The 27,233-nt window shown below is 35.8% G+C and overlaps 1 protein-coding gene across 5 annotated transcripts in view; it reads right to left on the bottom strand.

Annotated features, from left to right (window-relative positions):
• Positions 1 to 26,959, bottom strand: part of MON2 (MON2 homolog, regulator of endosome-to-Golgi trafficking) — a 106,354-nt gene extending 79,395 nt beyond the window's left edge. For 3 of the 5 annotated variants that reach the window (XM_038549872.1, XM_038549874.1, XM_038549873.1), the window contains exons 1-5: positions 26,761 to 26,959; positions 11,301 to 11,364; positions 2,650 to 2,777; positions 1,595 to 1,726; positions 758 to 887 (exon numbers count right to left, since the gene is read on the bottom strand). In XM_038549872.1, coding sequence (XP_038405800.1) covers positions 758 to 887; positions 1,595 to 1,726; positions 2,650 to 2,777; positions 11,301 to 11,364; positions 26,761 to 26,871 — 565 coding nt within the window. In that variant the 5' untranslated portion in view covers positions 26,872 to 26,959. Of the gene's footprint in view, positions 1 to 757; positions 888 to 1,594; positions 1,727 to 2,649; positions 2,778 to 6,097; positions 6,179 to 11,300; positions 11,365 to 26,760 lie in introns of those variants that run through there. The other 2 variants (XM_038549875.1, XM_038549876.1) reach the window with 2 other exon arrangements.
• Positions 26,960 to 27,233: the final 274 nt, after the last annotated feature.

The following is a 27,233-nucleotide window of genomic DNA, read 5'->3' as shown; positions in this document are numbered from 1 at the left end:
CTCTCTCTCTCTCTCTCTCTCTCTCTCTCTGTGACTATCATAAATAAATAAAAAATAAATAAATAAATAAATAAATAAATAAATAAATAAATAAAACAGTATCTCTAGCTCTGACATGTTTCTAAGTTTTTAGAAAATTTTTTTAAATCACAAAGAAAACGATGTTTAAAATTACAATAAAGATATTTGATGAAAATATGAAGATTAATCTTTACATAAATATCTTTCATTAACACATCTTAATAGGTACAGACAAAAATTCACATGAGGGGAAACCCACTCTTGGAAATTTACCTTAAAGAAGTAATTCAAATGGAAAAATATATGTAGGAGGACACTCATAAGAGTACTAAAATACTAAAGACAATATAAGTGTCCAACAGGAAACTAGTTCATTAAACTGCCAAATAGTCACAAAACATAGTGCATCCATTAAAATTTAAATTACAAAAATAAAATAACATGAAAAATTCATATAATGTAATGTTTAGCTAAAAATACATATAATGCAGTATTTGGTATAAAATGTGAAATTATGCATAATTAGAAATAAACAGAAAATAAAGAGTCTATTCTTGGGGTGTAACACTACCGGGGATTTAGTTTTTTGAACTGCCATTGTCAATATAATAGTATTGTTAAAATAAATATATTTTTTCAAATATTCTAGTTTTTCGGTAGCCTAAGTTCACAGGGCAAAGACTGAAAATCAAAAGAGAAAAATCATGGATAGAAGAAACCACTTTTATCACTCTACCTCTGTATCGTTCATCTTCAGCAACCATCCTCTCAAAAACAACAGTAACAACTTGTCGCACGGTAGCAGCAGCTGTATTATTTGTAATATTATCTTTTGTGAAGTGTAGTCGAAAACAAAGAACAATTGCCTAAAGGAACAATTTTCATTTGGTGATAAAAGATTGAAGAACAGAGTAACTATTTATTTTCTTTGATGTAACCCAAAACTAACTAATTTATGTTTGGCTATTCCAATCGTAGATCCTAAAAATTCCACCATCTTATATAATAAAACTAGTAAAATCCTTGGATTTTGAAGTAATTCAAACTCTCTGTAAATATACAATCACATAAAATTAGGTAAGGTAATGTGAAATACGCCTTTCACAACTTGGTTCTTTTAGCATGTATATAAAAATGTGTTATGCTTTATTCTCCCAGAATGACTTGTTTTGCAAAAACCAAGGACTTAAAGGTTGTTATATCACTTAGTCATCTGGAGAAATATAAATATGCTAAGCATGTAAATGAATAAAGTACCCAAAGCAACCGAGAATAATGATACCTCCAAACCTATTTTTTTCTATTTCTGTGGGCTACTTTTCTCTTTTCATTTCCTATTTGTGACTAAGCCTATTAGCTATTCCCAATGGGCTCTGCTCAATTACCTAAACCTCATTTCCACTCTAATCTGGGAACAATAAGGCACCAGTGGTTTTTAACATGCAATGTCCATTATCGTGACAGCCACAGGGAAGTTGCTTTTGGTACAAACAGTACAAGGCTTTCCTCTTTCAGCAAGCTCATTCTAATACTGTCTCAAAGCACTTATGAACTTCGACAACGGGTGTCCTACCTTAGAGAGTGACTCGTCATGAACTACCGTATTGGTTGTTAAAAGAACAAGAACTGTTTGAAGTAGCTTAAGTTCTTCAAGACTGTTTTCCATTAGCTGCCAAAGCATATTAATTATATTTCCAGCTGCAGTCTGTAAAATAATTATTTGAATTACTGTCAGCAAATAAAATATAAGGTGTTTAGATCCCTAAATAAGATGTACAAATATTACCTCACCTGGAGAGAATTTCTCGATCATACTAACAAAACCCATGTTTCTAGATCTATACAGATCAAAACACATCTCTCAACTAATTTGAGATTTACAGCTAATTAATTTTCTTCTCAAAAAAAAAATTTCTTTAAAACATACCATTTGAATATTTGCAAATAACTGCATCCAATACTGAGATACCTAGTCAGAAGTCGAAGCTCATTTCTACAATGTGGATATATTTCATTCAGACATTTATAGACATATGCAAATTGAGACTTCTCTGTTTCATATATTATTCCATTTACAATGTTACACAAAAAACAAAATGTGATTCAAATTAACACATTTATAAAGTCAATTAAATCTGATATTGTTTAGAATGTTATATTAAAAGCAAATGAATTTATCATTTCTATTAAAGAACCTTATGGAGTACAAAGTTATGGTAACACCACTACATTTGAAAGCAGGATGCAGATTCATATTGATTTAGTGTTTTTCCTTGTTTTATCATAATAATATTGGTTAGATACAAACAACTCAAATTAATGAACAAATTATCACTTCAGGTAATCTAGGAAAATCATTCTTTCTTCCTTTTAAAAAAATTATAAATTATGTTCTCTTCAATGACACTGATCTGTACTACTGAATGGTGACTTCTTAATCATGACATGACAAAATGCACTTTTTCTTTATTCATTCATTATTCAGGAATGTTTAATAGTGAGAAAATCTGGTGATTCAAGCACATAAACTGCTTTACATTAAATTATCAAGTATGCTTCATTCGCCCCTGATGAAAACTCTTGATTTGATTCTCAGGTGCACAATTGAGAAAAAAATCTTCACATTACCTCAGACACGACTTCATGTGACATGAGTCTCTGAATGGCGGCCAAACATAGCTGAGTAATCTTTGGTTCCTTCGTTCCACAACCCATTAGAAATGGCTGAACAACCTCTGAGCTGTTCTCTTTCAAGGCTTTATTTAGAACACATATAAAATGAATTATTAAATCTAATTCATAAGTAGGAATACATTTTTGTATTTACAACTAGGATTAACAATCTTAATAAAAACCACTTTATGTAAATACTAAAATGGAAATTAAGTAGTAAGAGTTGAAATACTTAAGATGGATACTACAGACTCAATATCTAAACTATCCCCTTTGCTACAGCTTTCCCATGCTTTTTTCCTAGCCCTGTCTTTCAGTTTTCCTCCATCTTTTGCTGTAAACTCTTTAGGGACAACTGCTCAGAAGTTCTCCTGCCTCAAAGAAGCACTCTATTTCTTCAACAGTGCAGAAGGGAAAATATGAAAAAGAATTCTTCTAGAGCAGAAAAAGTAATTAAAAATAGTATATACATCATCCCCATCACCCTTCTGAATGTTCGGAAGCTCCCTAGAATTTCATTACATGTCTTGAATTTATATAGTCCTAATTTCTTCAAGAAATAAACTCATTAAAAACAATAACATTGCTCGTCTTATTACTAAAGCATTACTTTAAATTAATTGGAGGAACATGCTGCAATTCCAAATCTTAATTTAAACTCCTTCCACAAAGCCAATTCTTTCAGAAGTTTTAAGGTAGCAACAAAAATGTAAAAAGTTGGAAAATGCACTAACTGTAGAATACCTGATTAAATTTACGAAATGAAATTAAATCACTAAGTATACACTTACTTAATGGCTATACAAAGATGAATAAGACAGGTTTGTCATCCTCAGAGAATTTAAATAGATAATATGGAATTCCAAGGAAAGAGAACATTAAACTTATGTGTTTGGTATATGGTTTTCAAAGGTACTACATCCATCAATTATTCTTTAAGACTTGTAATTAAGACATACAAATTTTAGTTTTAACATATTTTTCAAAAGAAATTGCTAGAAAGTCATCCATAATCACCATTAGAAATGTAAAACCAGTGTTAACATTAATTTCATCTTTTAAATTCCTAACTTTCTTTTCCAAAAGCTCCCTTTATAGTGTGCGAAATAAAGACCACAATTTTCTACAGCATACTCTGCAAAGTCCCTCAGTATGCCGGGATAAATTACTGATTTAACATAGCTAAGAGATGGCAAATATGACCGGCAAAGAACAGTGTTTCCAAAAAGGCTCCCTGCCTTACTTATTTCTTTGTTTTCTTAAACATAAAAGTTTTGATTCAAACCCAGAGTCACATATTTTCCATAACCATGTCTCAAAACATTTATATGAATGATTAACAAAGGACAGTAAAGCTCAAAAAAGTACTATTCTGAAGCAGTAAATATCCTACCATATTCATTCCTGTCAGAATCCATGAAGTATGACGCTAGCCCTAACTCTACTGAACGTGCCTTGTCATTAAATGCTGTTCAGGTAAACAAAAGTTTCCAACAGTAACAAGTTGCATTTATCATTTTTATGATGTTTACAGGTTTCTCATTTGAGTATCACAATAATCACAGAGTTTATATTATACAGCATGATTTGGCTCAAGTACACAAGTAAGCGGTAAAGCCAGATTTTTAAAATAGGTCTTCTAACCCCTGGTTTGCTATTCTTCCCACAACATTATACTGCCACTCTTTAAGGTAAACAGCACTTAATGCAAATCTAAGTTAAAGCTGTTAAAAGTATCTAAGAGGAACCAATGATCTGCACTGCTGTCTGCCTAAAGTCTTCAGAAAAATGAAAGAGACTGTTCTCAAAGGAGGAAAAAAATGTATTTTCTTAAGTGTCTGATAACAATGACTTCAAGACACACTCAAGTATCACACAGAAAAATCAGTGCCATACAATCAATGCTTTCTTTTTTTTTTTTTCAATCAATGCTTTCTAATCACTTAGAATTGTTCTTCACAATTTCATCCAACAAGGCCATTGTCATCTCCTGTTTCTTTGATAACAGCCATTCTGACAGGTGTAAAGCGACATCTCATTGTGGTTTTGATGTGCATTTTCCTGATGATTAATGATGCTGCGCATCTTTTCATATACCTGTTGGCCATCTGTATGTCTCCTTTGGAAAAATGTCTACATAGATTTTCTGCCTATTTTATAATCAGATTGTTTAGGATGCCTCATTTTTTGAAAGAATACTTCATTACTGTCTCTGAGCTCATCTTCTAAGCCAATGTTACCCATTCCACACATATTGATGCTGGTGCTTTTTTGACCTTACCATAAAATGTCAACAGAAAATTTCTGTACAACAACTAGGGTGACATTTTAAATAGCAAGCAAACTTACGGGATAACAAACAATGCATATAACTCAAATGATGTAATAATAATAAGAAGAACCATAAACAAATTCACTTATGCACCAAAAAAAAGACACCTACATGTTACCTAGCCCACAATGATTCTAAGATGCCATCAATTGTAAGATGCATACCAATTTAAGGAATACTGAAATGTGAGAAATCTGTGCAGCTTAGAATGAATAAAATAAGGTGAATTTCAGTGAAATGTATACAGGTCAATCACAGTTACCCAAATGTCTCAAGTTAGGATAAATCAAAATAGTTTTAAAAATAATTTTTAGGGACACATGGGTGCCCTAGTCAAGCTTCCAACTCTTTATAAATTTTATTTTACTGTAACTCAAAGGACTCAAACTTCTATCTCTTGCCTCCTTCACATTTTCTTTTTCTCCCAGTTTATATAAGAATATAATAATCAAAAAAGAAAGTTTCTATGTTATCCAGAATAATCAACAACAAAAAAGATACAATCTATTGATCTGTCATTTGAAGCACAGTGTGAAAATGAAAACATCTACCATATCTAGATCACGATGCAGTCAAATATAATATAATTTTTTAAAAGTTGGTTTTTTCTTCTTTTAAAAGTGACAGTAGTCTTAAACAGAAATTAATCTTGCTCTCCTAATTGAAGAGATAGGTGCTCTCTCTTTACACACAATAATTTTAATGACGTGCTACTTAAACGTAGCTTTATATAAAAACCCTCCTACGGACTTAGACTTTAGAAATCACACTGAGGAGAAAGCTGTGTAGCAATAAAGACATCTTGAGCTAACCATTTTTAGAAATCATTCCAGGAAAAAAGAGGAAAAGGTCAACTCTTTTTAATCAAAACTCTCTATTTCAATTTCCTTTAAAATATAAAGACAGGTTTTTAGGGGGTCAGAAAAAAAATTTACTTTTCTTTTTTTTTTTTTTTTTTACCTAAGTTCTTTAATAAACATAACTCCTTTAATAGAATAACACTATGTTTGATAAATATATTTTATTTCCAAATTTTATAACTGTGAGATCAAACGATACACTTTCACACACCTGTAAGAGGTCCAGCAGGTCCCCATATCCTAGGGGTTTCCTTGCTCTGAGCAGTTTCACTGCATAATTGTAGTTTTTATCCTGGAAAGAAAGAATTAAACTAGGATACCCCACTATGAATCATATTAATGGGGATTAATAAAAGTTTCATTATGATAAATTTTAATGGTCATTAAATAACAAATTGTAATTCTTGTGAAAGAAATAAGATGTGATGCAGACATGATTACTATCCTCAAAACCCCTTAAAATTTAATTATGGAAAAGACTGATATTTCTAACAACAGTAAAAAAATATTTTTTAATGGTTCAAAGGTCTGAAAATACCTTAAATGACTCAAGAATAGGAGGAAAAATAAAATATGGTTTCATATTAAAAGCACATTATATGAAAAGGAAGGATTATTCAACAAATGACACCAATACAATCAGTAATTTTGCAAAAGAAAAAAATCTAGGTCCTCATGTCACTCCACATATTATTAAGAAAAGAATTAAACAAACAAACATAAAAAAACTAAAAGAAAAAAAAACTAAAAGAAAATAAAAATGACTATCTACTATGTGGAAGAAGGGCTTCCTAAGCACAAAGCAACAAATGAGAAAAGTTACATTATGTAAAAACGAAAAACATCTAGATAAAAAATTAAATGAATTGTAGGAAATACAAACATGATGGGAAGTCAATACTTCTGTTATATAAACAGCTCAAATAATTTGATAAAACACAAAAACTCAAGGAATAAATGGAAACTGAAAAAAAGAAATAATTTAACATATTCAGAGGAAAATGTTTAACATTTAAGAGAAATGTCAATTAAAATAAGAAGTCGTTTGCCTGTTCAAGTCCCAAAAAGATGTTTAAAAATAATTATCAGGCAAGAATATTATAAAACTATACCCACATATTGTTGGCAAAAGCACTATGGTAACAAATTCCAAGACCATGTTCGTTCACTTTAATAATTTCATTTCTTGAAATTTATCTTAAAAAAATAATTCTGAATACTGAAACATGTCAAACATAAAGGAATGGTTTAAAAAACCATAAGCACCTGCTAAAATATTATGAAGCAATTTTTTAAAATTAGAAAAGATAGCATCAAGGAAAGTATTTATAATATGATAAAAAAAATACAAAGTAAATTTTTAAAAAGTTCTTTAAAAATCCAAGGAAAAAAGAAATAAGAAAACATTACAATGTAGAGAAACTATGTGATTTCTCCGGCCCACTAAGTTAACTTGTGAGCATGGAATTAATTACAGCCCCCTCAGCCATTTAGCCTGAGTTACAGAAATAGCCTACCACAAGATCGCTACTTTACTGATGATATATTGAAATTTACTACTTCTACACTGCTGTAAGAATAGTTAACATAAAAACATTGAAATGAATGTGCCACTGCCCTGATTCAAACTCTTCCGTCAAGTAGCTCAGGAAATCACACAATGACATTACTTGAACAGTGTATCCAAAATGACTATTTTATAACTGATATAGTCAAGTGATCTGCTTTACCTTCTATTTCAACACCTTATTTGCCTGGCTAACTCCTTTTTAAGCTTTGAAACTCAGCTCAGATTCCCAGACTGGGATGGGTGCCTTCTCTATATTCCTATAATAAGCCTGTCTATACTTCCATCTTGGGATTTACCACAGTATTAAAATTCTCCATTTAGGGTCTCCTTCATTGTTATCTGGCTGATACAAACTAAGTATGACAAAATTCATCTACCTGAATCATCATAACATGTAAAATTATGGTAAAGACTGGGAAGTAGAAAAACACACTAGAGGTAGCACTAAGACTTACTTGCATTTTGGAGTGACTCACTCACTATTAGCCTACATTTAATGAGGGCTTACTATTTCCTATGTAATGTGCTAACTACTGGCAATATAAGGAAGAATAAGATACTGATCCTGACCTCAGGGAGTATGTCCTCTAGAAGAGAAAATTTCTGGCAAAGGACTTCAAAAGGCAAATGGAAGAGCAGGTAAGCTAAACAATGAACAGCAGACTCAAATGCATTTTCAAGTATACTTCCTATATTTCCATATAGATTATAAGTGAGTTACACTACTTATCTTTGTATCTCTTCTAGTGATGCTTGCATAATTATTTCCTTATTAAAAACATATTTACAGTATATTCTATAGATGTTTGTAAAGTATCACAGGCATATGTATTGATAAGACAGAAAATACTAAATAAAATCAGCAGATAAATTACCTTTTAACATCAGAAAACAACTCCAAAGTATATTTACTCATTCTACTTAAAGACTTTTTAGTAATAAGACCTTGTTGATATGAAAAAGATAATGGAAACTGTGAGAAAAGAACACAAATCATACATAATGGTCATCTATGTAGAAATTCTATATGTATATTGACAGTGGCTGAAAGCAGCCAAAGGTAGATGTAACCATTATGGTTTTGAATGGGTTAAATACACAATTTTAAGATATCACAACTTCATTGCTTTCTTCGTTTCAAATATTCAAAAAGCAGATCTCTGTTTATGTAATTTTTGTATAACACAAGCCTTCTCAGTCAACTTCAAGTATACTATAAGCTGGCTTAATAAAAACATTTTGTAATATATAGTAGTCAAGTGGAAGATTAAGGCATTTGGCCTTGTAGATGAAAAACTTGATGCTGCTATGTCTCATTTGCAGAGTTTTATCTTTAAAGAAAAAGGAAATTTTGAGATAATGATCTGTATATCTGAATCAATGCTGACATTACCTGGCATAGCATTCCCACTTATGTCAGCATTCATGACAGCAGTGAAAACAAAGAAAAATAAACATTAAAGGAGAATGCTTAAAAGAAGGGGAGATGTAAAGCAAAGATTTATTCTACAGTGTAAATAGCCTTCCCTTGGAAATTAAATCTAAGAAAACTAGAGTTTGGCTAGAATTCTATACTGAAATATCACTAGTCAGACTAGTTAATCCTACTTAAGGGTTCTGATTTTTTTAGCACCCTTTATATTTTCTGAATATATAGAGATATCTAAGAATTCAGTATTTCATTTCATTTGCAACTCCTCCACTGTTTGATATCTGTAACATTCATTACAGCACAAAAGTAGTAATCTAAAGTCTCTAGCTTTATAGAAAGTAAATACCTGTTAGGAAATTAAAATTTTTAAAAAGTTAACTACAAATTTTTCTTAGTATTAACTATACTCTAATTAGTTCAGAAACTATATATTAACAACTCTTTTCCTTAAGACTCTTTGATTTTCAAATATAAATTTTAAAATTATCAATTGCTATAAATTTTAAATTATCAATTGCTATAGATACTTGGTAAAAAAACAATGTTAGGAAATAATTTAAGTGCTAATATAGCTCCTCAAGTACATGGCTCTGGGCACTATGGATCTTAAAGCATGAACTATTTAATTGTAGGTGCATAAAGATATTTTCTAGATTGTTCTGAATAAAGCTAACTAAATTGAAATGAACAGCCCACCTAAATATTAAACTCATACTGACAAAGCAAAATTTTTCTTACTCGTTCTCAAGATTAACCAGTTACACATTTACTTTCGTAAAGAATTCAGCACCACACAGTGATCCTTGGAAGAAATCAGTCTCTTTAGAAAATCTTCCATCAGCTACAGACCCAATGAAAACTTCTACTGTTGGTGAATAACTAAGGACTTACCATGATATCAGCAATCATAGTAGCAAAAGTTAATATATTTGTAGTGATATTCTAATATGATTAGCTACCTTAAAAATATCCAGATCTTAATTTATCTTTAAACATTAATTTCCTCACAGTAGCTAATCCACCCAACATGCATCTCCCACAACCCACTCGCCCACTCTCCCAGTCCAACCATACATACCTTTGTCTTTACCCACCACTCTCACTATTCCCCTTCTCAAAATGTACACAGAGCATTATTCAACACTGTGAATAATGTTCTTAAACTGTTTGGTGTTTCAACAGATTGTTCAAAATGAAAGAAGCCAATGAGAAACAGATGCAACACAGAAGAGCTCACCCTAAAGGCAAATGTCCAGCAAAGCCTGGCAAACCTAAGTGAAATACACCTCCCACCCTTAAACTGCCCCCCCCCCTCCAAAAGTCTTCATTTCATTTTGTAATACTCTTTGAAATCCCACCAATCAGGGATTTTTCTGGTATCATTTTTTAAAATATAAAGAGATTTATGAGAGCTCGAGCGATCCTTCACTATTTTGTGTAAATTAACAGGACTGCTTTTCTCCTATAACTGGCTGAGACCAATAGCACCATTAGAATGGAAATGCAGACTGAAGACCAGTGAAGTAAACAATGGTTAAGTATAAACACTTGGGAGGGAGGAGCTAGTGTGGAATCTTTGCAAAACCATGGCAGCACACTGTAGCAGTAACAACAAGGGCTCTCAACAGCCCTGGATTTAAATCTAGTTCCACCACTTATGTGACCTTAGCCAAATAACTTAATCACTCTGCATCTCAATTTTCTCTACTACAAAATAAAAGTATTTCACTACAAGGTTGTCTTTTATTAGAGTGGTACAAATGTTTCCACATGTAACAGATTCTCAGAAAATGCTACTTTCCTTTTCCATGTTCATTGTAGAGGCAAGAACAAAAAGGCACCAAAGAAAAGTAAGAAATAGACTACCAAAAAGTCTCAAAGCAGAACTCCTGAAATTCCTCCTTGAAAAGCAAATTCAATCAAAAGAATGAAAAAAATCTTTTTCCACCTCACTCCTTTCTTCACTCCCATACTGTCTTAGTCCTAGGATTCAACACTCATCAAGTACTACAAAATTTGTAATACTACACTATCACCTGTTCATATTATATTAAAGATAAAATAGATCTTGGAAGGTGGATGGAGAACCAATCTTTCATTTCATTCAATACAACAAATATTAACTGAATGCCTTTTATGGATAAGGTACATCTTAGGTGATTGACAAGTCCTTGCCTGTAGGGAGTTAGTAGTTTTAACCTTTCTGATTTCAGAGATTTTCATAACATTCAGCCTTGGCAAACCCAATTTGTGCATAAGTTACGGACTTTTACATGTTCTTTATCATTACAAACAGCATGCTAGGGTATAAAGGAGAGGCAACAGAAATCAAATGGCTGTTTTCTGTTCTTTTAAAGATTCTCCTTTTATTATTAGTGAAATTTTATTGTTGAATTTTAAGCAAAAAATTACCTGCCAAAATTTCGGTGTTTCGTGCAGCTATTGTTTTAACTTTTATTATTCCTGATTCAGCAGCCTGCAAGAATAAAAATAATTAGAACATAAAATTTACTATCAGCATGAATTATCTAGGGAAAGAAATCACACATGATTACTATTAGCTTTTTTATTTTCGAAACTTCAGATACTAAGACCTAGTAGTGCCATAAACATTAAATATAGTAAAATATGATTTGATTATTCACATGCAAAGTCAGCACTATAGCATGTTGCCTTTCTCTGCCTAGGGTACATCTAATCTCTCAGGAATTGAAATGTTCGTAAGATATAAAATAATCAAAACAAAGCCTAATTGAAAAAACTAGGTTTCTTTTCCCCTTTTCATACCTCCATCCCCATCATTTAAAAAATTGCAAAACATAAATGCAAAATCAAGTAAAACTGTTTTGGATTTGAACAGAATGAATAATTAAGCACTTTGTTATTACTTTTAGTTTACATTTTTTCAAATACATATTAGATTTTCATAAGGTACTTAAAATACTGCATTATAAGTACATTTAGCTGGCAGCATTTGTAAGTTATATAGCATTTTACACCATGCTACAGAATTGTGCTGTCCAATACAGTAGCCACTGGCTAAATGTAGCAATTAAGCACTTTATATGACTTCAGTCTGAACTGAGATGTACTCTACACACTAGAGTTTGAAGACTTAATATGAAAAAGAAATATAAACTATCCCTTAGATATTTACATTGATTAAATATTGAAACAATACTTTGAATGTATTGGGTTAAATTATATATTATTTAAAATTAAATGCCTATTTCTTTTTATTCTTAATGCATTCAAAATTATACATATGGTTTGCATTTGTGGTCCACAGTATATTTCTATTGGACAATGTTGACATATAACACTGATATATAACTTCCACCATAGAAATTCAGAACATTTTTTATTATCAAGAAACATACCTATTTTATACTTATATTGGTCTCCATACTTCCAAAAATAATATATAAATATTCATAAGTTATATGCCTAAGCTTTCCTATTAATTTGCTTGCTACTTACTCATTTATTTTGTTATCTCTTACTGCTTGCTAAGGGACAAGTGGTAGCAGGTTCTAAAGGTTTAAAATAATTATGGAAAAATACCAATGTCTTGTGGGTTCTTAGTTTGAGAACCAGTGGATTAATGCATAAAATAAATACCACTACGTATAGTACATGACCTTTGTCATTTTGTTGGTTTCCAAGCATGTGAAGCCCTTGCCTGTGTCTGGAGATTTCCCAACTTCATGAGTTTTGATGCAATATAGAGCTTATCTTCCACTGTTAAAAATCGAAAATGCCAGATACTTGCTTTCTCACATGTTCTGGCAGCCGATTCTAATCCAAAAAGACACATCTACCAGGGATTATGAATATGGAGCAGAGTCAAGAGAAAATTCTTTCTGACGACAGCAACAGTGGAGGTAACATCTACTTCCCAAGGACAGTAAACAGCAGCAGAACCAGTGGCAGCATAGAGGGGCCAGGGCTATATCTGAGGTATCCAGTCACTTGTTCAGCAGAGAACAGTAGGTTCTAGCTGTTTAGCTTCCCTTTGTTTCTATACTTTTTCTAAAGCTGGCTCTATCCAGCCTTCTACCAATTATGTGAGCCACTATATATATATATATATACATATATATACATATATATGTATATATATATATGTATATATATTAGTAAACTTCATTTCTGCTTAAATCAGCTAGAATCAGCTTCCACTGTTCAAAACTAAGAAGCCTAATAGATACACTAGGACTTCCTTCTACTACTTTAAGAAATAGAAATGTCCCAAATAAAATGGCTACAAGCAGAAAAAGCAGAAATATAATCAAATTCTTCAGGGAAAGATTACTGATTTTCTAATTATTTGGGACAGTGCATATCAGAAACACCAGAGGCTTTAAAAAAAAATCCTGATGCCCGGGTTGCAACACATTCCAAGGAATGCCAGGGGGAGTTATAGGCATCAGTATTTTTTTCAAATCTTTAGGTGAGTCCAAAATGCAGCAAAATCTAGGAGATGATTGCAATAATGTATGCAAAAAAAGGTGGTGGATAGGCCCAAGGTGATAGTAATTGAGACAGTAAGAAGTGGTCAGATTCCAGATATACTCTGAGGACATACAAACCGTACCAAATTTACAATAAAAATTTAGATAAAGAAAAACAAAATCAACAAAAATCAATAACACTGAAAACATTATATATACTTTGTAATACTCACAACAACCCATCTCAAACTCTGTTGGGTAAATTTCTTACAGAGCCACATTGTCATCACTGAGATTACTTCTACCACCATTTTCAAGCTTTTCCCTTCTTCACTATGACTCTTTGTACCCTGTATGTGCTCAAATTCACTATTTTTTTCTGCTTCAGCATCAACAAAAATTAGTCTACTGAACCATCAAAAATACCAATGTCATCTGTACTGACTCTGAATTCTAGCCACTCTGACCTTCTTAACAGTTTCTAAAATCAGTCCTACAGCATGCTAGATACCAGATGTCAGTAAAAATTTCAAGTTTGCCAGACACTATTTTGATTCCCTGAGATAGTCTACCCATGTCTGTGTCAGAGATAAACTTAAAGAAATATAAATAAGTTATAAAAAATAAAAAATGCTTAACAATTATTTTCACACATCCACATTAAGGAAAAGGATTAAGAAGTGGGTTTTTTAAGTACAATAGTGCCAAAGTACTGTTTTAAAAGATATATAAACCAGTATTTTCATTCCTAAGCGCAAAAAACAATCACCAAAAGGACTATTTTTTGCCTTAGATATAAACAGATCTCACAGTTCCCCATTCTTTACATGCAGGTTTCTATTCTCCAACTTTGAAAATGTTAACATCTTACTTATTCTCTAGGCATTCTGTGTAGCTGGAAAGTTTCACTATCAATGTTTATTGACCACATTTGTATACCAGGGTCCTCCTAACCACCGCAGTCTTACTTCATACACAGGCCTAGCTACAACTTCAAGAGTGTTTTTTATAAATGGAAGTACTCAGACTCAGATTGCCTTTATGTATCAAGGATAGTCTTTGTGAAAAAGAGTCTTTTACTTCTTACTTTAAAAGTATCCTCTACTCTGATCAGGTATCTTGTATATCCATAAGGGAACTACTCAATTATAAACATAGTTATTTTTTTTCCTGAATTGGCTCTCATGCATAAAAGACTTTATTTTTTAAAGTTGCCACTTCTGGGGCAGCCCGGGTGGCTCAATACTGCCTGCAGCCCAGGGTGTGTTCCTGGAGTCCATCTGCCTGTGTCTCTGCCCCTCTCTCTCAGTGTGTCTCATGAATAAATAAATAAAATCTTTAAATTAATTAATTAATTAGTTAAGTTGCCACTTCTGTGGACTTGGACAGAGATAACAGGTTAAGGTGGGTAGTCTGATATCTCTATTCCTGAGTTAGGGAAAAAAAAAAAAAACACCAAAATTAAATACACTGTAGTATTTAATATTTTTTACTATTAAAATTAATTTCTCTCAAGAAATTCTTTTTTCAATATTCTTTGCTTACTCACATAGACATACTCACCAGGGACTTTGGCACAGAAAAACAGAGACGAGAGAATGTGGACTCCTCTTCCAAGACTATCCAGAATATCTTTGGCCTCATTTCTCACTCAATAAACTCTTCCCAGCCAATCTCATAATTCCATGGTTTCAATTACTTTCTAAATGCTGAAGACTCCTAAATTATATTCCTGTTTCTCACTTGTCTCTTAAACTACAGGACTTATTAAACTAAATGTTTAAAAAGCACCTTAAATTCTAGATGTTCAAAATAGGTGTCATCACGTCACGCCCTCCACAAACTTCTACTTCAGCCCCAGAAAAACTTGTTTCTCCTTCCTATAATCTCTATTTTTCTGAACAGCAGCAGTATCCATTCTGTCACTGACTTGACATCTGGGGTTTCTCCCTCACCCCACAAATATGATCCACCACAAAGACTATGTGGTGAGTATATCTTATATTCTTCTCAAACCCCACTTATGTACCTTAAACCAAACTTCTCATAATCAGCCTAAGCTAATAGATTTCTCTACTTATAATCTTGGCCTCCATTCCTCCACTGTCTCAAATTTTCAATGGTTTTCCAGTGCCAATCCCTAGTAGTGTTTCTCAAAACTGAGTAGTGTAAGAACATGCTTTAAGAAAGAAAAAAAAAAAAATCTCATAGACCTACCCAGTTACTGACAAATCTAAGTAGGTATAAATCAAATTAGGAATTCCTTATTTTTACAGCTCTTAAATCATAAAATCAACAAATTCTTAAATTATAGATGAACCCAAATTAACACTCATTTAATGTGTCAAATTATGCTTTGCTGAAATTAAACAACTGCTGACAACACAAGGATAATAGCAGATTTATGGAGCAGGCTTTCCTGATTTGGTTATTCTTATAATACCAAAAGCAGTTACAAATAATTTCTCCTATCAAGTTTTTCTGTGGCAACTATCAAAACACCTTTCCACTTTTGTGGGCTGTCTATGGTTTGTACCCGTAATACTTTTCCCGTTCATCTTATTACATGTCTGTTCTTCCATTCTAGCTATAAGCCCCATAAGGACAAGAAATACATTCGATCCATCCCTCCTTATTACTAATGCCTCCTTATTACTAATGCCTAACAGTGCCTGGCATACAGAGTTACATAAAAAAAAAAAATGTTTCTAAATAAAAACATGGTAAGTTCTAAGTAAGGGCACCTGAGTGGTTAAGTGTCTGCCTTTGGCTCAGGTCATGATCCTGGGTTCCTGGGATTGAATTCCACATTGGGCTCCCAGTAGGGAGCCTGCTTCTCCCTCTGCCTATGCCTCTGCCTCTCTTTCTCTGTCTCTCATGAATAAATAAATAAAATCCTTAAAAAAAAAAATCTGACTAAAAACAAAAAACCTCTGGCTTCTAGGAAAGAAAAAAAATTTTAACACATCAAATAAAAGACTGAAATGCAGATTACATGTGGATAGCTATATATATATATATATATATACACACACACATATATACAAATATATATATATAGTATCTCTTTCCTTTTAAAAACTGTAATCTTCAACAAGTAACTAATTAGTACCTCCTAGATATTACAAATGCTTTGCATTATGGTGAACTCAGAAGGATAAACAAGATGCAAAACTGACCCTTAAAGTGCTATTAGACAAAACAAAAACAAAACAAAACACAAATTAAAAAAACAAACCTAAACTAAGTATAACAGAAGATAAAATATAAGAGTTATAAGGAAATAGGGCAGCCTGGGTGGTTCAGTGGTTTAGTGCTGCCTTCAGTCCGGGGCGTGATCCTGGAGACCCAGGATCGAGTCCCATGTTGGGCTCCATACATGGAGCCTGCTTCTCCCTCTGCCTGCGTCTCTGCCTCTCTCTCTCTCTCTCTCTCTCTCTCTCTCTGTGTCTCTCATGAATAAATAAATAAAATATTTTTTTTAAAAAAGAGTTATAAGGAAATAACTTATATATAAGTTTAAATGAAAATTAAGAAAGTTAGGGCAGCCTGGGTGGCTCAGCAGTTTAGCGCTGCCTTCAGCCCAGGGCCTGATCCTGGAGACCCAGGATCGAGTCCTACATCAGGCTCCCTGCATGGAGCCTGCTTCTCCCTCTGCCTGTGTCTCTGCCTCTCTCTCTCCCTGTGTCTCTCATGAATAAATAAATAAAATATTAAAAAAAAAAAAAAAGAAAATTAAGAGGAAAACCTCTAATAAGCTTGAAAATCCTGGGCAGAAGCTCTAACAGTTTTTGCTCTAGCAACTACTAGTTCCGGGCACACAGTAGGTACTCAAAATCTATTTTATGAATGAAGGGAATGAGAGAAGAAATTAGAAAATTATCTGGGGGCACCTGGGTGGCACAGTCAGTTGGGCATCCAACCCTTGGTTTCAGCTGAAGTCATGATCTCAGGGTAGTGCTCTCAGGGTTGTGGGATCGAACCTTCCATCAGGCTCCACACTCAGCAAAGTCGGCTTGAGATTCTCTCTCCCTCTGCCCCTTCCCTTGGCATGCTTGCTCTCTCTTGCTCTCTCTCTTTCTCTCTCAAATCTTTTTTTTAAAGAAGAAAATTATCTTTAAAGTTGATTCATTCATGCAAAAAATGGATGAGCAACATTTACAGTGGGATCAAATGAAAGGCAAGATTTTAATTTAAAAAGATAGGAATGACATATCAAATAAAGGGCTAGTAAAAAATAAAAATAAAGGGCTAGTATCCAATATCTATAAAGAACTTATTAAACTCAATAGTAAAGAAACAAACAATCCAATCATGAAATGGGCAAAAGACATGAACAGAAATTTCACCAAAGAAGACATACACATGGCCAACACGCACATGAGAAAATGCTTTGCATCACTTGCCATCAGGGAAATACAAATAAAAAAAAACACAATGAGATACCACCTCACACCAGTGAGAATGGGGAAAATTAACAAGACAGGAAACAACAAATGTTGGAGAGGATGTGGAGAAAGGGGAACCCTCTTGCACTGTTGGTGGGAATGTGAACTGGTGCAACCAGTCTGGAAAACTGTGTGGCGGTTCCTCAATGAGTTAAAATAGAGCTACCCTGCAACCCAGCAATTGCACTGCTGGGGACTTATCCCAAAGATACAGATACAGTGAAAGACCAAGACATCTGCACCCCAATGTTTATAGCAGCAATGTCCACAATAGCCTAACTGTGGAAGGAGCCTCGGTGTCCATCGAAAGATGATGGATAAAGAAGATGTGGTCTATGTATACAATGGAGTATTACTCAGCCATTAGAAACCCACCATTTGCTTCAACGTGGATGGAACTGGAGGGTATTATGCTGAGTGAAGTCAGTCAATCAGAGAAGGACAAACATTATATGGTTTCACTCATACAGGGAATATAAAAAATAGCGAAAGGGATTAAAGGGTAAAGGAGAGAAAATGAGTGGGAAAAATTAGAGAGGGAGACAAACCATGAGACTCCTAACTCTGGGAAACAAACAAGAGGTAGTAGAAGGGGAGGTGGGCGGGGGGATGGGGTGACTGGGTGACGGGCACTGAGGGGGGCATTTGACGGGATGAGCACTGGGAGTTATGCTATTTGTTGGCAAATCAAACTCCAATAAAAATATACAAAAAAATAAAAATAAAAATAAAAAGATAGGAGAAAGTGATTCTGGACCAACAAAAGGAACCTCAAACATAGAAGAGGGAAACAGTACCATATATTTGGAGCATGAATAGCAGGCAATATATCTCAACTGAAGTAGGAAGGCATGTAAAAAAAAGTTGAGGGTGATGAAGCTAGAAAAGAAGGTTAGGACAATCAAGGAGGGTCTTAAATGCTATGGTAAAGGATCCTTTAAGGACAGAGGGTTACTGAGCTGCTTAAATATATTAAGCTAGTGGTTACACGTAGAATGGTTTATCTTTAGCATCATTAATACATATTAAAGGCCAGGCATTTGAAACCTGGAACTAAAGTAATAAGCTGAGAAAACAGAAAAAAAGAAGAGGTATGTTGGAAATTACAGAGTGAGAAGGAACAGCTGGCAATGAATAAAGAGAGCTGAGGGGGAGAAGATAGCCAAATGTGACTATGGTAAGCAACAGTGATAAATGCCACCAACAAAAAAAGTGAACTAAGCGAAAGGGCAAGTTTTGAGACCAGTAAGTTCAATTACAAGAAGTCCTATGTCAAGCGTGGGAAAGATACTCTGGTAGATGTGTTCAACAGACAGCTGGAAACACAGGTCTACACTCATTAAAGACAGCAGAGTCTACACAAATTTCGGAGTCATCAGTACTGAGGTAAGGCCAGGAGCAGGGGAGTAAGTAGATGACAGTGCTAAGGAATGAACATGGAGAAGAGGCCTGAAAACAGAACTCAGGACACACATAAATACACAAAAGCAGATGGAATACTGAAAGAGTGAGGAGAAACAGGAAAGTAGAGTGCTACAAACTTCAAAATGAGAAAACTGCAATGTGGAAAGAATGATGAATAGTAAAAAATAACCAAGCAAGGAGAAGAGTGGGAACAATGATAAGAACAAGTATGTTTTAAAGGCATTTTGCAGTATGATATAATGGAGAGAAGCTGCAGATGGATGCACAGGGATTCACAACCCAGTTCTTTCACTTTCTAGCTTTACTAACTTATGCAAGTTACTGAACCAAGAAAAAAATAATAATTTCCTCATCTGTAAAATTAAGATAGCATCTTGTATTAATAGAGTCAATGGATGCAAAGTCCCTAGCCTAAAGGAAAGACAATAGTTTATCAACCCTGAGTTAACTTCATAAAGATAAAGGCAGACTCTCCTTCATTTTTGTATTTCCCACCATGCTTTACACTTAAGACACTAATAAATTCCTTTTAAATTTTAACAGTGAGAGCAAAACCCAGCGTTTTATAGATGACTGAAAATATGCTCTATTTATATACAAGGAAAAAAGGAAAATAATTCCATTTTTGAAGTACATCTTCCTTTCTGGTTTATAAGCCAGAACAATGTCTTTTACTTCTTCTGTATCACTAAAGCACAGAGCTAAGATAACCAATATGTTTTCACTGATCTTTGCTCTCATTCATTTTCTTTATAAAAGTAAAAATACAATGATCAAAAACTTAGTCAAAAATAATGTCTTGGGGTATCTGGGTGGCTCTGTCGGTTAAGCATTTGCCTTCAGCTCAGGTCATGATCTCAGGGTCCTGGGATCAAGCCCCACATCAGGCTCCCTGCTCTGCAGGGAGTCCGCTTCTCCCTCTCAATCTAAGTAAATAAAATCTTTTTAAAAAATAGTATTTTACACTTTAACAACAAACTTCATTGGTTATGATAGTTTCAGAAATGTATAAAACACTAACTAAAAGCTTTTTTTTTTTTAAGATTTTATTTATTTATTCATGAGAGACACAGAGAGAGAAGCCAAGACACAGGCAGAGGGAGAAGCAGGTTCCTTGCAGGGAGTCTAATGTGAGACTCGATCCCAGGACTCCGGGATCATGACCCAAGCCAAAGGCAGAAGCTCAATCACTGAGCCACCCATGTGCCCCTAACCAAAAACTTTTTAAAGAACTCTCACTGTAAAATGCTCTTTGAATACTGCAATATTCTAGTAAAATTTTCCTAGAAGTCCTAGTGAAACATTTCTGCTTATATTACTCTTGAAGTTAACATGTAAACTATTTATCAGAAGAAAATGAACTTAATGAGACCTTAGGAACCTAATGTAACTTTTCTGGAATAAAGTCATAGAAAGAGCAGTCAAGAGAAAAAAAAAAAAAGGAAAAGAAACAAAGGCCACAGGCTATTTGCCTAACACAGTTATCTACAACTGCATTACATAGGAAAGTAAGCCTTGACCAAAAGGATTATGAACTCCTTACCATAGTTGTCACATGTGACTAGTGTTAGCAAGTTTTTTTGAATAAATTGTGAAAATTCATTTCAGTATATAAAACATTAACTAATTCTATTATGCTTATAAGAGAAAAAACACACTATCGGTTGTGTCATGAGTAATCTGTCCAACCAACATCAACAGAAAAAAAAAAAAAAAACCTACAGTACATTATAAAATACAGTATATAAAATACCAAACAGCTCCTGATTAAGAATGCATACATTATCTAGTCCTCATTCTTCACTGTCAAAAGGTTCTGAAAATGAGATCTTCTCTCTACCAGAAGAACCAACTCACTTGGTCCTCAGTCCCCAAACAGCTGGTTAAAGGAAGAATCCTGTCATGGTAAATAAATGGTATCCCATTCACCAAGCTAATACAAAAAACAAAACACTGGAAACTGAGGAATTCTACTGTAAGAACTTTTGCCAGACGCTTAGGTGGCTCAGCAGTTTAGCACCTGCCTTCAGCCCAGTGCATGATCCTGGAGTCCAGGGATCAAATCCCACATCGGGCTTCCTACAGGGAGCCTGTTTCTCCCTCTGCCTGTGTCTCTCTCTCCTGAATAAATTATTAAAAAAAAAAAAAAAGAGAGAGAGAGAACTTTTGCTTTTTAAGACAAAAATCCCTGCTATCCAACTCTTACCAAGCCCAAATACACAAAAGGAAACAAAGTACACAGCATGGAAGACTACTTGCACTCTTTTATTATTTATATCCTTACCGATTTCACTTTATTAAAAAAGAGAGAAAAAAAAATCTGTTCAAAACCCTAATTCTGACCACCTCAACTCAAATGATCTTCATTCTATTCCTCTTGTACTACCCATTCCCTGGACTTATCATCCTCTAGGGCAGCATACTTTGGCAATCCAAAATTCAACATTCTCTTACTGTCCCAATCTCTATCCTTCTAGCTCTCCCACTCCTTAACTCCACTGCACTTTAATTAAATTGATGCTGCTAGTTCCTTCTCCCTTCCATCTTCTTCCAATCAATCAAAGTTTTGTTGGATTTCCTTCTTTAGGAACGCAACATAGATCTCACGATCTATCATCATTTCAATCACTTTTCTTGCCAACAGTCTAAAGTGTCCCAAGTCAACTTCTCCTCCACTTCTCGAATGTGATCCACTGCTCCCCTCAAACTTTCTATCTTTCACCCCTTACATCACTAATTACTCCTAGCAAAATAAGCTTGTTCCCTATCTTAGCAATGGAGGCTACAACTTTCTATCTCTCCACAATGTCCCTTCCTCATTCAAATTGATCACATTCAAACTCATGTTTTTTCTTCCTCTGTCAGAAGAAAATATGTTCCTTCTCAGACTGAAAGCCAATTCATTCACTTACACCCTTGAAACTCCAGCTTTCTCAGGGTCTTTGATCTGCAAGTATTCCCTTTCTCTCCCATATCCTTAATCTTAGTTGGCCAGTTGCCTCTTTTTCTTTATTACTGCTATTTCCCAAAGTTCCTTCTTTGACTCTGATATTCTCATTCTATATACTCTTCCAGAATTGTCTACCAGTCCTTTGGTTTCTATTATCATGTATAAACCAATATTTCTAAATCTGAAATTCTAGACCTTCCCCCTTAAGAATCAAACCATCATTTTCAAACATGTATAGTCAGTTCCACTTGAATGTCACAAATAAATCTTAAACTTACTATATTCAGGACTACTCACTTTGCCCCAAAACATCACCTCCTCTTAGGTTCCTTCTCTTAGTGATCTATCCAGTTTCCCAAGCCAGAACCTGGGAGGCATCACAGAGTTCTCTCTCTACCTTTATAAAAGGTGACTATGCTCTGGTAATTTTACCTTCTAAGTCTCTTTTTATCATGCTCTCTCTTTCACACATGCCCACCACAATGCAAGCAACCTCCTGTCTTCCACTACTGCTACCATCATGCAGGCAATCATCATCCATCTTTAAAATTTGCTCTCCTTGCCTCAGTCTCAGTCCCCTCTAATTCTTCCCACCAATACTGTTATAAAAGTGTTACTACGGGATCCCTGGGTGGCGCAGCGGTTTGGCGCCTGCCTTTGGCCCAGGGCGCGATCCTGGAGACCTGGGATCGAATCCCACATCGGGCTCCCGGTGCATGGAGCCTGCTTCTCCCTCTGCCTATGTCTCTGCCTCTCTCTCTCTCTCTGTGACTATCATGAATAAATAAACAAAATCTTAAAAAAAAAAAAAAAAAGTGTTACTACGTATGAACTTGATCATATTATTCCCCCACTTAAAAAGCTTTAATGGTTCCCAATTACCTTCAACATGAAATTTGACATGGAATATAAAAATACACGATTTCCTCTGGCTGGAACAACCTCCTTCCCTTCTTCTGTTGGCTAGCTTCTATTCATCCTACTCAGCTCAACTCAAGAATTACAAATTCTCCCTGACCATACTTCCAAGCTCAGTTAGATCCCCCTCATTTGTTTCCAGAGTAATGCCTGCAAACAGAAAATGACCAAAATGTTTTATTCATTAAGTAGATAAACATAAAGCTTCAGAGATTACTGCCTCTTAGGCACTGAATTTCAATTACACAGATATGATATGATTTCTAAGGCAAAGAAAAAAAATGTTTCATACAAATATTCCCTGACAAATTAGCTAGCACACTTGTGCTAAAAAAGTTACACTGCTGAAGCATTAAGATCTGCATTTGAGGACTAAGAAAAATAAGCAGGAAAACAAGGAGAAGGAATGTATTGTTGTTATTATTGAATTACTACTTTTATTTTAAAATGACAATGAAATTATAGCCACTATTAAAACGATTTAATATGCAAAGGCTAGATTTATAAATGAAAACAATTAGGATGCAGAAAACTGTAGAAAATCCAAAGATAGGAAGTAAATATCAATAAATAAGGCACTATCCTTTACCAATATTCTTTTCTTCTGTAACCACCATGATCAAAAAAGTAGAAATTACTAGAAACTTAGGGACTAAATACAGAAAGTATCATTTCTTTCTACCTAGTTTAAAAGGTACTGGGGGGGGGGGGCGGGGAGACATCTGGGTGGCTCGGCAGTTTGGTGCCTGCCTTGGGCCCAGGGCATGATCCTGGAGACCCGGGATCGAGTCCCACATTGGGCTCGCTGCATGGAGCCTGCTTCTCCCTCTGCCTGTGTCTCTGCCTCTCTCATGAATAAATAAATAAAATCTTTAAATTAATTAATTAATTAATTAATAAAAGGTACTGGGGAAGGAAACTTCCCTTCCAAAGCAATATAGGCATTTACCACTGTATTGCACTGAGTTCTTGAGTACCCTTAGTAGTTCAGAATAAGTATTTTTCAAGTAGTAACTGTGAAGATATAAACCAGTATACAGGAAAAGCTTCTTTTACTTAGAAAAGCTTTGCCTTAAGGTCTACCAAGCACCATCCTCTCCCCATCCCCCAAATATATAAAACTAAAAATGTACCAATTCCTCAGAGAACAGAAGCCAAAATCTGGCACTGCTATTAATTCACCAGGAAAAAATTAATCAAAATATTTCTTGAAAGCCAAGTGTGCCTCCTAAAAAATCGGTCTTACTAAATTACTGCATTCTCGTTTTAAACTTGACACAGTAATGGTGGTTATTTTCCAATTCTTAAAGTGGGCTCCTAAACATATTAGAAGTGCCACCGGCACTTACATTCAACAAATTCTTACGGAGTAGGTACTGTGTAGGAAATTACGTATCACAGATAATCACACCAAGAATTATTTTTGCCACTATCTCAAACAATAGGTGCAATCACTAAGTGATTTGGCCAATGTTCAAGTAAAAAAGCTAATGAGCTTTATCAAAAGTTCTAGATTAGATGGACTGAGTTCTAGAACTTTGTGTAAGTTACCTATTTGGAATTCTGATGCATTTTCCAAAAGAAATAATTTAATAAATATGAATTAAATTATCAAGCAAATCCACAAAGGCTCTTATGTGTAATATAGAGAAATTCAAGTCTCTATATAAAGTATAAGAGCTGGGAACAGTCGGTTCTATAAATTATTGCTAAAATTACAAAGTGGATTTGAGACTTTATAAACAAGCATTTCTCTTACAATTAGAACAGCCTCTAAAGTTCTTTAAAGCTGCTTAATTCTTTAAAATTCCTTATTATAACATTTCAACATAAGGGGATATGGAGAAAATCATGAAAATCTATACCACAAGTTTTTGAGGACCTAAAATAAAACATGTTATGATAGTCTTCTTTCCAAAAGTGGCACATCAGTTCTTCACTATTGGGTAATATTTACTTATCTTATTAAAGAAATACTCGATGAAGTTTGTTGAAGACTGATGAAACCAGTACAGAAAAGTTAAGGTTCCCTGAAGCCTAAAATCCAAACTTTATTGGATAAGTTTTAATTACAAAGTCTTAATAAATTAACAAGGCAAAACATTTAAATTAGCATAAAAACGAGCAGCCCGGGGGGGGGGGGCGGGGGGGGGGGGGGCTCAGCGGTTTAGCGCCTGCCTTTGGCCCAGGGTGTGATCCTGGAGACCCGAAATCAAGTCCCATATCAGGCTCCCCGCATGGAGCCGGCTTCTCCCTCTGCCTGTGTCTCTGCCTCTCTCTGTGTCTCTCATGAGTAAATGGATGAAATCTTAAAAAAAAAAATCCAAAATCCCTTAGTGAACTTTTGGTGAAACATAAATTAGTAAATGAAACTGCTGGTATACCAAACTACCTTAAAGAAGAATAAAAATGAATGCTTTTACAAATACATCACTGAAATATAAGAAAGGAAAATGAGAGGCTTTTTTAAAAAGCTTCTGAGAAATAAAATGACACCTTAAGAAAAAAGGTCGAGTGATTAAATTAAAATTTCCAATTCGGAGAATTTATATATATTATTAAAGGCTATTTATTTACCTAAGATTTTTACTTATTTATTCATGAGAGACACAGGCAGAGGGAGAAGCAGGCTCCATGCAGGGAGCCCGATGCGGGGCCCAATCCCAGGTCTCCAGGATCACGCCCCGGGTCAAAGGCAGGCGCTAAACCGCTGAGCCACCCAGGCTGCCCTGGAAGCCTCTTCTATAATACGATTTTTGCTCTGACACTTTCCCATCATGATCTAATAAATCCAACCTTTGACTCTATTTACACATGAAAGAAAACTGAAGCTCGAAGAGGTTCACGTGTACTGAATCTAACTTCAAACCCCAGCTTCACGTTACAGCACCGCCGACGGCACAGCACGATCACCGTGGGCCTCCAATATTCGCCCTAAAGTCGGCCGACTGCATCATCTAATACTTCACGGTGCTGACCCGGAGTGCAAGCTGCCTAAGGGGGAAAAACCACTTCCCGGGGAGCGACACGTCCTACACGCGTCAGGAGCGCAGGGATTTTTACGACAGCGACGGGTGAATGGTTTTTAGAGGCAACAGCACCACCTAAGTCTTTCAGCTCGGGGTTGGCTAGTTTCAAGTTCGAAAAATGCCAGGAGGGGCGGCCCGGGGGGGCTCAGAGATTCAGTCCAGGGCGTGACCCCGGGTCCCGGGATCGAGTCCCGCGTCGGGCTCCCTGCATGGAGCCTGCTTCTCCCTCTGCCTGCGTCTCTGCCTCTCTCTGTCTGTGTCTATGAATAAATAAATATTAAAAAAAGGAAAGAAAAGAAAGAAAGAAAGAAAAGAAAAGAAAAGAAAAGAAAAGAAAAGAAAAGAAAAGAAAAGAAAAGAAAAAAGAAAAGAAAGAAAAGAAAAGAAAGAAAAAGGCCAGGAGAGGCCGGCTGAGTTACGGGAGCCGCCTCACTTCGCCGAGCTCGCTGCTAAGGGCGGAGCACAGGGTTCGGGAAAATCCGAGCGCCCCAGACGTCTTCCAACCGGAGCGTAAGTAAAGGCGCCGCGGAGCAGAGCAGCCAGCGCCTCGCAGACCCGGGACGCGGCGGCCGAGCGGAGACCAGCCGGGCGCCGGCATCCCGGGGCCCGCCCGCCCGCCGGCCCTCTCCCGGCGTCGCCCCGGCTCACCTCTTTGACAGGTGGGAATTTCTTCTTGCACTCCAGGGACAAGGCCCGCAAATCGCTCTGCATGTTCTCCAGCAGCTTCTTCACTGCCTCCGGGCTGCTGGTGCCGGACATGGTCCACAGAGCTACGGGCCGACCGCGGAGAGGCGCGAGCGAGCTGCAGCACCGTCAGCTCCTCGGGGCGGCCCTCCCGCAGCCCGCCTCCGGGGCCCGGCGGGGATCGGCGGGGCTCGGCGGGGCTCGGCGGGGCTCGGCAGGGCTCGGCCGGGCCTGGGCGGCGAACCCGCGGCGAACCCGCGGCGAGCCCGGGCGCCCCCCGCAGCCTCCTCGCAACGCTCGCGGCTCCTCCCCGCGGCGCCCCCCGCGGTCGCGCCGCCCCGCCCCGCTAGGCGCCGCCGAGCCCACCGGCGGCCAGGTGCCTCCCGCTGCCGCGGGGTCCGGCCGCTCGGCGCGTCGCCCACCAGCCCCGCAGAAGC

The sequence above is a fragment of the Canis lupus genome, chromosome 10 (genome assembly GCF_011100685.1).
Source record: "Canis lupus familiaris isolate Mischka breed German Shepherd chromosome 10, alternate assembly UU_Cfam_GSD_1.0, whole genome shotgun sequence".
Lineage (NCBI taxonomy): Eukaryota > Metazoa > Chordata > Mammalia > Carnivora > Canidae > Canis > Canis lupus.
Note: the sequence above shows the minus strand (reverse complement) of the source record. Positions and strands in the feature narration are given on the sequence as shown.